Raw genomic sequence first — 12,575 nt, forward strand, 5'->3', positions numbered from 1 at the left:
GACAAATTTGCACCCCCCCCCTTCCAAAAGAGGGCACCATATTGATATGCAAACACTTATTTTCACAAGAAAAGAAATGTTCTTTATGGTCAAATGGGTCTAACATCAGCCCTGGAAAATTGCCCCCTTATTCTATTTACATGTAGGGATCATTCCTTACAAGGTCCTAGTCAATGGGTCCCTCGTCTTTTCAGTATTGACTTATGGGGATCTTTTAAACCTGATTGTCCGAGAATACATATTCATACACTCGAAAAAGATCAGTTATTCTAGACAAGATTAGATTGCACAATCCATACTGTCCTGTTCAAAACAGGACATATAATTTCCCCGAGAGTTCAAACATGAAACCGAACTGCATGTGGCTTAATACACTGTGTGCAAGAAAAATTACCATGCCATCCATGTTAGCCAAGTGTCAACTGATTATGGTTTCACATCACAAGATAAACGTCTGAAGAAACAAATTGGAATGATCACAAGTAATAAAACCTTGTTTTGTCATTTTATATCAGACTTGTTCATTGATGTTTACCGCAGTAGCTACCACTCGCCTCTAGTTTCGCCGTACAAGTTCGTGAATTGATTACGATCCATCTCAACACTGGGGTGATGAACCTGCAGTGATGCTCAGTTGAACTAACCTACTAATGAAGACTCAGAGTTCCATCATGTGAGTTTTCCCCCGACGTCGATTGCACGTTTATTGAAAATAGCTTAAAACAAACAAGAGTGAAATGCAATGTCTTATGGAAGTAAACAGGATGGAGTAGGAAGTGGTATAGAACAAACATTTTGCAAGAAATGAAGTAGAATGCAGGATAGAAAATATAAACACTGTACAAAAAAAAAAAAATGCATCCCCCCCCTCCCCCAAAACAATGGCATAAGTTCCCAGCATTAGCAAAATACTCTAACTTGTACATGATGTTACCTACCATACTTTTACCTTCAAATGAATGATCAGAGCCACACAAGTTAAAAACACGACATGTTTACGTAATAGACTAAAAAAAAAAGAGAGAAAGCGCTTGTATACATGTGTTTAGAATAATGAAGCTGAATTTTGAAGATTATTTGCATGTCCTGTGACTGTATGCTTAGCTGGCGAGTATCTCACGCTGACGTTTATCCTTGGTCTTTGCTTTGTCATGTGCTCGATGGGCTAGAACCTTTCCCTCGTGTGTCTGAGCTGTGCGCGTCACTGTCGAGATACCGTCCACAAACTTGGTCTTGAAGAGAACGTTGGCGTTGGTGAACATGCCGTCTTTCAGCGACACAACCACAAACTACAAAAGGCAGAATAAGAACAATTCAGAAAACAGATATAATAATATAAAATAGGAGTGCAGCTCAGTGTGTGGGTTTTAATGTATAACCTGGGAGTGTGTGAAGTGTGTGCGCAGCATCTGTCCGATGTTCTGTGTGTGCGAGAGGTCGAGAGCCGCGTCCACTTCGTCCAGGATGTAGATCGGAGCAGGTTTAAACAGCAGCATGGCCAAAATCAAAGAAAGTGCCACCAGTGACCTGAAACGCACATACCCAACACGTGAGGTGAGCACATACAGAATTAAAACCTGTGCCGCTGCTTCTGGATGTAGTATTTGGATCCGGTAGTCTGGATTGTCTGACCTTTGGCCTCCACTCAATTCTGTCAAGTTATCCTTCCATGTGTTTCCAAGAGCAACCTTAAACTCTAGGCCATCAAGGACACCGCAGCCCTCAGGTGGAGCCAAACGAGCATCTGCCCCAGGCAACAGAGTGGAGAATATGGATCCAAAATCCTTATTTACCTAAACATAAAAGAAAAAAAATTCTTCATTTACAGGTTTGTCAGCATTGAGTACATATTAAATTCTTTAAATGCTGACCTTTTGCCATGCCACATTGAGCGCCTCGTTCTTTTTCTGGTCCAGCTCTTTGATCGTCTCCAGGATCTTTGCTTTGTCGTTCTCAACGATCCTCTTCTTCTTCTTCAGATCATTATACTAATCAGACAGACACCCAGCATGACAGAAGAAAAAAATCTGATTTAAATCTGAACAGAAATAACATTAACTAGAACTCATTCAGGCACAAAGAGTTGAAAATCCGTACTCGTTCCTCAGCCTCACTGAGCATGTTCATGGCCCTGCGGTTGATGTTTCTCTCCAGCTTGTCTTTGGTCTCCTCGAGTCTCTTTAGTCTCTGGCCAGCTTCTTTAGGGTTGTTCTCCTTGAAGTCGTACGCGGAGTTGGGCTGGCCGAAGAGATGGCGCTCGGAAGAGATCCAGTCGTTCTCAGCAAGCATGCGAGTCACCTACGTCGTTCCAGATAAACACATCATTAACACACATTTACGAAGAAAGTATGAATTAAATAAAATCTAAGATAGATAGATAGATAGATCGATCCATGTACATCAGTGTTTTCTCACACAGGTGATACTTTGGCACTGTACCCAGGTATATTGACCACCCATTTAAAGAAATTATTTATTAATCTGTTCCGAGAAGTTAAATGTGCCTTGCTTCTTATTTGGGATCAGAAAAGGTAGAGGCAAGGCAGCAATACCCAACTAAAGAGAGGAAAGAAAAATATTTTACCAATAATGATAATTACTGTATGCTAGCAACTGCCAGTTGTAAAGAAGTCGACAGACTGCAGCATTAGAGGTAAATTACTGTTACTCATGTAAATTACTGGTACAAGTATAGTGCCTGAACAGCTCCTAATATTAGCACGCCCTCATTATCAGCGCACAAAATAGCTGCCGATTGTTGTCCATCACTCACTTTTATTGAGTGGATAACATCCTGCTGCATCACTTGAAATAATCTGCTTTAATGTATTCAGGCAGTGAATCAGGACTCGGAGAGAGCCAAGTGTGTGGAAGAGGGGCACAGGAAGAGAGTGTGTAAAGTAGTTATGAGAGATGCCATGCACCGTCCCCTTCACACACTCACCCTAGCAGCAGCATCTGCACTGTCCTTCTTGTGCTTGCTGATGTTGTGCTCCAGCTCTTTGATTTTGAGCTGAGCGTCGTTGTTGTGCTCTCTTAAGCGGTTGGCTTCCTCGCTCTTCCCCTTGATGTCACGCTCCTGGGCCAGGATCACCTCTTTCTGTTGGGTCAGCTGCTCCTGTGCTTGGCGCACACAATCCTATGCACAAGTTTTTCAACAGTCAGTATGCATCACATATCCAAGGTTGTAACACCACCCTGTTGTACATTTATTTCTTATTCACTGTGTGTTTACTGTCACTGCTAATACAACACACTAAAGAAAATCACCTGCTCTTATGTTTTCAAGTTATCTCTACCCAAACAGAATTGAGTAAACCCTAGATAAATGATCTGCATGCTCGTACCTTATTGGCTGCGACCTCAGTGGTCATTGCACTGATCTGTTCCTGTAAAGCTTTCATGGCCTCATCCACAGCCTGAATCTGCTGTTCGTAACCAGCCTGCTCCCTCTTCAGCTCCTCAAGCTCCAAAGCCACAGCATCAGCCTCCTACACACACACACAACAAAGAAAGAGTTATACACACAAAGACGGGATGGGAAAGGAATATATGGGGTGTGAGAATGTGGGCATATTATCACTACTGCAATCTCAGCAGTAATAAAAGTGGAATAAGGAATTTTTGCTCTTAAAGTGTGACCACTAAGAATGTTAAGTGTAACTGAGGTGTCTGTCTCTGGTCTAAAAATATAGAGTAGTTGGAAAGTGCAACACTTTGATGGTCAGCAGTGAAGCACTAAAATAACAGCAACAAAATAAATAAATAAATAAAAGAAAGAAATCGAACGACCTTTGCACTATGATGCTTTTTTTTTTTAGGACTACGTTACCTGTTGTCTCTCCTTGAGTCTCTTGTTGAAGGCGTCTGCTTTCCCTTTAGCCTGGTTGAGTTTCTGCTGTGCAGCTTTCAGTTCTTTCTCTCTCTCTTCCTCTGCATTCTTCATCTTGTTCTCCAAGACTTTATACTTTTCCTCTGCCTTCTTTTGCACCTCCTTCGTCTTCGTAAGCGTCTCCTCGCTTTCCTCTAATGCAGGAAACAAAACAGACGCTCGAGAAACTTATAGACTCATAGTAAAAAAATAAATAAATAAATCGATAGCAAACTGAAATCATTTGGCATAGCATGACAAGTCTCATCATATCTAATATACAGTAGAATACACTGTATTATTAATGCACTATTAAACTGATCATCAATCAGATATGCTTCTACGGATTTGCCAGACTGTCTGTGTGTCCGTGAACATACCGATGGTCCTGCGGAGGTTCTCGAGTTCTTCCTGCTGTTTATGAAAAGAGCTTTGTTGGAGTTTGGTTTCTAGGATCTGGGCTTCTTCAGTTTTCAGGTCCAGCTGCTGCTTCAGCTGACGATACCTATCAGAGAATATTAAAACCGTTTATTCTCTCTATCAAAAAATCACTTTCCTTTGCTACTGGAGTAATACAAGTACCTCAGGGGTGGACAGCCATTAGCTAGGCCATGGAATTTTAGAAGGTCTCAGTTTACTCCAATTTAGATACTCAAAGAGAAATAGGATCACTTACTTTTCAGCGGTTCCCTTGAGGCTGCTCAGTTCCTTTTCTACAGTAATGAGCTCTGCCTCTTTGCCCCTTAATTTGTCTTGTATGTCTTTCACCTCCGCCAGTTTAGAAAGCACAGAGGCCGTCTGCGCCCGAGCACCTGTACACAATACACAGGTTTCCTGTTTTATACAGTTATCTAGGAATACAGTGTATTAAACTAACTTTCCGTTAGTACAGTAGGGCTCTGTCCAGTACTCACCTCCAGTCAACGTTCCCTGTGGATCGAACACGTCTCCACCGAGTGTGACGGTTTTGGTGCTGACGCCTTTATCGAAAGCAACTTTCTTGGCGTTGTCCAGAGTATCGCACACCAGCGTGGTTCCGAAAACATACTCCATGGCCTTGCGCAACTCAGACTCATAGCCCACCAATGACAGAGCTGTGTGAACGTTGTCCTCTCCCACCTGATACATTAGACAAAATATAAATACTGCTTTTAAAAGAACGTAATTCAATATTTAACCCAGTGAAAATCTTTAAGGCTTCTTACAATTTTTTTTGCAGTGCAGACCACTCCATTGTCCAGCGTTCTTGCAGAGATCTTGTTCAGTGGGATGATTGTGTATCTGCGTTTCAGCTCACCCTTTTCCAGAAGTTTCTTTCCAGTGACCTAAAAGTTATTTGAAACATTTTTGTGGTATGTAGCATCCACAAATAATGCTACTTATATTAACCCTGCATAAATGATCTATAAACATATCCACATGACTGTAAAGGTCATGTGAGATGCTTTCTAAAGATCAGTTATGATCCAAATTTATTGGAATGTCTTTGTGTAGGAACACCAAAGGGAAAAACATATATAAGGGAAGCCAAAAGTGTCTGCTGTAATACAAAGGGGGGAAAAAATATCGGTCCATTTCGAGCTCACCTCAGTGTCCACCACTATGTTATAGAGTCGACCACCTGCCACCACTTCCAGAGCCGTAGCGTTACACACGTCCGTCACGGTGAAGAGGTTTGCCACCAGACCTTTGACTTTACTGCGGTCCCAGTTCTTCTCAGGATCGCTGCAAAAACCACAACATCCGCTATACTGAAAAACGGGGCAACTCGGATCACCCCACATCAGATTAGGAGATAGACGCCTACTTCTAGGTCCTCAAGAGGAAATCCAGAAAAGGACATGTAATACTGTATTGCAGTGTATTGTACATGTATGTCACAATGCACTTTTTGAGATCTTGTGGATACGGTGCTATCTATTTTATAATGGATGGAATATATTTTTGCACATATTACAGTAAAAAGGATAAATATGTGAAGTAAAAATTAAAATATAAAAATCATTAATCAAAACAATTTTATTTATATTAAAAGCTTGTTAACAAACCTATAAATCATGACACGTATTATAGAAATATCATTATAAAATATCCATGTTAAGATATTTTAAATGTAATGCTGACCCACTTTTAGACAGGATTATAGACATACTGTATCGCTAATCATTCAATCCACAACTACTTACGCATATTCAAAGCGCAGGTTAGGGAACTGTCCCATGAAGGACTCGTATTTTTCACGCAAGTGGTTGACTTCGCGAGATAGCTGCCTTTTCTGTTCAATCAAACGCTCCTCTCTGCCATCTGGGACACAAACAAGCAAGCTTTAGTAGCCTACTAACACCAGCTTTTAATTGGTTTACTGAAGCAGGACAATGAAACACATCAGAACGTTAGAGTTAAAACCTTCGTAGTCGAGTTTCCCAAGTTCGGCCTGCAACTTGTCCCTGCATTTCTGCACAGCCTCGAAGGCGTCCTGGTCTTTTTTATATCCGCTGTCCATCTTCTTCACCTGAGCCTGTTTGCTTTTCAGCTCTTGTTGAGCATGCTTTAGCTTCATTTGAGCCTAAGTGAGAAACAAAAGCATTATTAAGTGTATAATCTTAAATGATATGATCTTGATTTACATGTTTAGTTGAGGATGTTACCTGCTTGGCCTCCGTCTCTGCTTTGCTCATATCGTTCTTGCAGGTCATCATCTGACCTGCCAGCGTGGCCGCCTCACCGTCCTCGTTAGCCGAGAGTCCGGCGGACACCGCCTTGAAGTGCTGTTGGGCCGCCTCCAGCTCCTCTGCGTCCTTTTTACCCTCCTCCTGCACGGCTTTCAGCCGCTCCATCACCTTGGTCACCTCGCCTTCTTTTGCTGACAACACCTTCTTGTCCTTGTGAAAGGAAACGATTTAAATCATGTACAGCAGAATCTTGATACTATGCTATATAATTTAGCTCATGTCTTTGAAGAAAAAGTGACAAATTGAGACTTGGATAGTGACAAATGTCTACTTGAGACAAAGGTAAGCTAGGTTAAGAGCCAGCTAGGTCTTCGGAATATAGAGCCATTTCCAAATGTCTTTATATGCTCACATTTCCCACCTGATACACTTGTGTAGCACCAAGCAGTATATTGATGATATGCTAAAGCAGGGCTGTATGAAAGCTGCAATCCACTGAAGGCAGCTATGAGCTTTGAATACTTAATACATTGGTGGTATAGAAATCTATCTTAAAGCACAAATAGAAACATTTAAATATATACATCTTTTACCTCTTCCATGTTTTTGACAAGTTCTTTCCTCTTCTTAGTCTCATCCTTAAGATTTTGCTTCTTCAGATCGAGAGCACTCTGAGCTTTCGTGTCCACTCGCTGTGCCTCAGCCAGAGTCTCCTCCAGAGCCTTCAGAACGCCTGCCACCTCCTAAAAACACACACAAATTCTTTAGTCACAGCTCATACCTGGATCTCGTATGACTAAAGTGCCATATAATCAGGCTAAAAGAGTTGCATCACAAAGAATAACCTAATCATTGGCAATGTTATGTTTCCACTAAAGTACTGTTTACAGGAGGAGTCTTCAAATACGTAACCTTGTCCCTGCTCTTCTCCAGCACTTTAATTTCTTCGCTGAGCTCGCGGATGCGCTCTGCATTCTTCTGCATGCTGGTCTGTAGCTCGCTGATAGAGCTCTGCATCAGCTGCAGGTCCTCAGCCGACTTCAGCTTGGTCTCTTCGGCGCACACAAACTGCCACGCCACGTAGAGCCGACTCAGGTGCTCGATCTCACGCATCAGCTTCTGGTACTCCAGGTAGGATGCACGCTCCTGAGGGGGTGGAAGAGTGTTGTGGGGAGAGCATGAAGTCACTGTTTAAAATAATGCAGCTTATTAATGATCATCATAATAAAAGTTTAGCAACCTCTTTCAGTTTCTCCATAGCAGGGGTAATCTCCTCATCAAGGATCTACAGTGGGGAAAAAACACACAAGCAATGAAGTCCAACTCTCTACACACACACAGCCAGACACACAGATGCACACACGCGCAGCCAGACACACAGACGCGCAGCCAGACACACAGACGCGCAGCCAGACACACAGACGCACACACGCGCAGCCAGACACCCAGACGCGCAGCCAGACACACGCGCGCGCAGCCAGCCAGACACGCGCGCGCAGCCAGCCAGAGACACACAGACGCACGCGCGCGCAGCCAGCCACACAGACGCACGCGCGCGCAGCCAGCCACACAGACGCACGCGCGCGCAGCCAGCCACACAGACGCACGCGCGCGCAGCCAGCCACACAGACGCACGCGCGCGCAGCCAGCCACACAGACGCACGCGCGCGCAGCCAGCCACACAGACGCACGCGCGCGCAGCCAGCCACACAGACGCACGCGCGCGCAGCCAGCCACACAGACGCACGCGCGCGCAGCCAGCCACACAGACGCACGCGCGCGCAGCCAGCCACACAGACGCACGCGCGCGCAGCCAGCCAGACACACATGCGCGCGCAGCCAGCCAGAGACACAGACGCGCAGCCAGACACACAGACACGCAGCCAGACACACAGACACGCAGCCAGACACGCAGCCAGACACGCAGCCACGCAGCCAGACACGCAGCCATGCAGCCAGACACGCTGACAGACACGCCGCCAGACACGCAGACACGCCGCCAGACACGCAGACACGCCGCCAGACACGCAGACACGCCGCCAGACACAGACACGCAGCCAGACACGCCGCCAGACACAGACACGCAGCCAGACACGCCGCCAGACACGCCGCCAGACACGCCGCCAGACACGCCGCCAGACACGCCGCCGGCCACGCCGCCAGCCACGCCGCCAGCCACGCCGCCAGCCACGCCGCCAGCCACGCCGCCAGACACAGACACGCAGCCAGACACGCCGCCAGACACACAGACACGCCGCCAGACACGCCGCCAGACACACAGACACGCCGCCAGACACACAGACACGCCGCCAGACACACAGACACGCAGCCAGACACGCCGCCAGACACACAGACACGCAGCCAGACACACAGACACGCAGCCAGACACGCCGCCAGACACACAGACACGCCGCCAGACACGCCGCCACGCAGCCAGACACGCCGCCAGACACGCCGCCACGCAGCCAGACACGCCGCCAGACACGCCGCCAGACACGCAGCCAGACACGCAGCCAGACACAGACACGCAGCCAGACACGCCGCCAGACACGCCGCCAGACACACAGACACGCCGCCAGACACGCCGCCAGACACGCCGCCAGACACGCCGCCAGACACGCAGCCAGACACGCAGCCAGACACGCAGCCAGACACGCAGCCAGACACAGACACACAGACACGCAGCCAGACACGCAGCCACGCAGCCAGACACAGAGACAGACACAGAGACAGCCAGACACAGAGACAGACACAGAGACAGCCAGACACAGAGACAGACACAGAGACAGCCAGACACAGAGACAGACACAGAGACAGCCAGACACAGAGACAGACACAGAGACAGCCAGACACAGAGACAGACACAGAGACAGCCAGACACAGAGACAGACACAGAGACAGCCAGACACAGAGACAGACACAGAGACAGCCAGACACAGAGACAGACACAGAGACAGCCAGACACAGAGACAGACACAGAGACAGCCAGACACAGAGACAGACACAGAGACAGCCAGACACAGAGACAGACACAGAGACAGCCAGACACAGAGACAGACACAGAGACAGCCAGACACAGAGACAGACACAGAGACAGCCAGACACAGAGACAGACACAGAGACAGCCAGACACAGAGACAGACACAGAGACAGACACACACGCAGCCAGATACAGACACACAGACACACACGCAGCCAGACACAGAGACACAGACACACACGCAGCCAGACACAGAGACACAGACACACACGCAGCCAGACACAGAGACACAGACACACACGCAGCCAGACACAGAGACACGCAGCCAGACACAGAGACACGCAGCCAGACACAGAGACACGCAGCCAGACACAGAGACACGCAGCCAGACACAGAGACACGCAGCCAGACACAGAGACACGCAGCCAGACACAGACACGCAGCCAGACACAGAGACACGCAGCCAGACACAGACACGCAGCCAGACACAGAGACAGACACACAGACACACGCAGCCAGACACACAGACACACGCAGCCAGACACAGAGACAGACACACGCAGCCAGACACAGAGACAGACACACACGCAGCCAGACACACAGACAGACACACACGCAGCCAGACACACAGACAGACACACACGCAGCCAGACACAGAGACACACGCACACACACACACAGCCAGACACAGAGACACACGCACGCACACACACACACACACACACACAGCCAGACACAGAGACACATGCACGCACACACACACACACACACACACAGCCAGACCGTTTGAATCTCTTTCAGCTTTGCATCTTTCTTCTCGATGGTTTTCTGAGCGCTGATCTTCTTGCACTCGTACATCCTGGTACCAGCAGCTTCTTCAATCATGGCCAGAATCTACACCAAGATGTCATGTTTGAGAAGACATGTAATATGTAAAAACAGCTTGAGAACACATCTAATATGTAAAAACAGCTTGAGAACACATCTAATATGTAAAAACAAAATAATATACTTCATTTAAAATAAATATATCCAACATGGATACACATAACATCTCTAGATACACAATGCATCGCCTCACCTCAGGAGGTTTCATATTCAAGACTTTGGTGATTCGGCCCTGAAAATAGAAAGACGTCAGTTTACTGAAGAAAAACAGTCTTTAGCTTTAATAACAACAATCTCTGTAAGTATTACCTGCATTATAAGAAAATGTGGATTGTTGACGTTCAGCCCCACAGAGCAGAAGAGATCCTGGACACGCATGTTGTTTGCGTTGACGCCATTGATGAGATACTTATTCCGCCCACCTATAACAACCTGAACAGAAAGCAAAAGGGAATCGAGAGCAGCATTTAAAGCCGCAGTATGCAAACTGTCCGTTAGAAACATTAAAGAACGGTGAATCTACTGGTTGAGTCTTTGAAACACCCAGGGTTACATACTGCTGCTTTAAACAAGTTCATCCACATAACAGACACTTCACCTGTCTAGTGATGGTGATCTCATCATGGGTCTCAAACCCCAGTGGGCTCTGTTTCTTGTTGGAGTTATCGAAAGTGATGGACACTGTGGCTTTAGTGATTCCAGCGAGGCCATTTTTGTAGACTAAATCTTGGAGATTTGATGCTCTGACCTGAAACAAACCGGAAACACGAAACATCACTCCTCTGTAGTACATATCTGAACAGAAACCGTACATGTAGTGTCTCTGAGGAACATTTTTTATATCTTAAACTAACCATTTAGTGGTAAAACGGGATGTTTATATTAGGTATGATGTGAAAAGGGGGACCTTAAGTTATTTTGTAGTAACCGAGTCCTGACAGTCTTAGGAAGGGACTCGTTAGGCGTTAGCTAGCTAGCTAGCTAACGCCTCACGAGACCCTTCCTAAGACTGTTAGCAAAACAAACGAACACATGTTAGCATTTGAGGCAGTGACATGTTTTACTAACCTGTGATAAGTTAGTAATGCCGAGGAGGAAGCAGATCGAGTCGAGGATGTTGGACTTTCCGCTGCCGTTGAGTCCGGTGATGGCGTTAAACAGCGGGTCGAAGCCGTTAATTTCCGTCCTCTCCGCGTAGGACTTGAAGCCCTCTAAAATGATCGACTTTATATACATTTCGAAACGGCTCCTTACAAATCCGCAGTGTGTTCCAAGGCAAATAAAGCGGCAAGAAAATGGGAGGAAAAACGACTTCTTTACTCGCTTTACAGACAACTCCCCTCAGCGCGTGAGCTCACTCCAAACTTAAAAATCGGCGCCAAACAATTCACAGCGGCCGTTTTTCTTCTTCGGTGGTGAGCTGCGCGTGAAGATGCATACTGCCACCTACCGTATTTTTCAAGCCAATGCTCCCGGCAAAGGCTTTTCACACTTCAATTCAATTCAAGTCCCCGAGGGGCAATTAGAGACACGTGAGCGGCATGAAGGGCGTAATAATAATAAAGATAATAAAAAAATATATAAACAAGAACAGTACTAGTAATAAAAGGGAATTGAAGCCACAGTAATGATGAAGTACAGAATAAACTGCAATAAACAGTGTTATACAGATGTGCCATTGATCCAAATACCGTGAATGCTTGAATACTTGAAATTGTTAACCCTGGGTTATCTGTCATCACGTTTCACGCTGCTCATACTATACCTGGGGTTACCTGTTAATCATTAACAGATGTTTCACACTGCACATTCCTAAACCCCCAACGTTCTTATTTGTATATTTGCGGTGTCACTGTCACTGAACAGCAGGCAACCTGTTTACATGACGCGCGTTTCCTGTTACTGACGTGACATGAGTCCAGGAGCAACAAGCAAACACTGCTCCGTTTCGCACTGAACAAACTTAGCACCGCGGTGCCGGATTAATCCTGGGTAAAAAGTGGTGCTAACACCGCATTCAAATTACATGTTTATTTAATTATTTAATTAAATGTTTCTTTACCCAGGGTTAAAAGTGGTGTTTAGAACGACGATAACCCGGGGTTATGCGCAGTGTGAAAAGCCCTTCACTCACTCACCCACTTACTCACCCACTCACCCACTC

At 46.2% G+C, this 12,575-nt stretch overlaps 1 protein-coding gene across 1 annotated transcript; it reads right to left on the reverse strand.

Moving 5' to 3' along the window:
- Positions 1 to 652: 652 nt before the first annotated feature.
- smc2 (structural maintenance of chromosomes 2) lies at positions 653 to 11,808 on the reverse strand. The gene is made up of 24 exons (XM_058384444.1): positions 11,480 to 11,808; positions 11,010 to 11,159; positions 10,721 to 10,843; positions 10,605 to 10,643; positions 10,307 to 10,417; positions 7,784 to 7,828; positions 7,456 to 7,689; positions 7,137 to 7,286; positions 6,520 to 6,753; positions 6,278 to 6,437; positions 6,058 to 6,175; positions 5,458 to 5,596; positions 5,077 to 5,196; positions 4,786 to 4,990; positions 4,548 to 4,683; positions 4,252 to 4,376; positions 3,833 to 4,026; positions 3,348 to 3,491; positions 2,945 to 3,139; positions 2,098 to 2,298; positions 1,872 to 1,988; positions 1,633 to 1,793; positions 1,380 to 1,527; positions 653 to 1,289 (listed from the first exon to the last, which is right to left on the reverse strand). The coding sequence occupies exons 1-24, from the start codon at positions 11,645 to 11,647 to the stop codon at positions 1,101 to 1,103; spliced, it is 3,606 nt and encodes a 1,201-aa protein (XP_058240427.1). The 5' UTR covers positions 11,648 to 11,808; the 3' UTR covers positions 653 to 1,100.
- Positions 11,809 to 12,575: the final 767 nt, after the last annotated feature.

The sequence above is a fragment of the Hemibagrus wyckioides genome, linkage group LG29 (assembly GCF_019097595.1).
Source record: "Hemibagrus wyckioides isolate EC202008001 linkage group LG29, SWU_Hwy_1.0, whole genome shotgun sequence".
Lineage (NCBI taxonomy): Eukaryota > Metazoa > Chordata > Actinopteri > Siluriformes > Bagridae > Hemibagrus > Hemibagrus wyckioides.

What these genes read in the sequence shown, in the direction of transcription:
- smc2 (XM_058384444.1), bottom strand. Translation starts at nt 11,647, where the DNA reads ATGTATATAAAGTCGATCATTTTAGAGGGCTTCAAGTCCTACGCGGAG. An exon ending in TGAATATGAAACCTCCTGAG is followed by an intron (nt 10,418 to 10,604) that starts GTGAGGCGATGC and finishes ATCTTGGTGTAG; the next exon opens with ATTCTGGCCATGATTGAAGA. An exon ending in ACAGGGAACGTTGACTGGAG is followed by an intron (nt 4,684 to 4,785) that starts GTGAGTACTGGA and finishes TATTGTGTACAG; the next exon opens with GTGCTCGGGCGCAGACGGCC.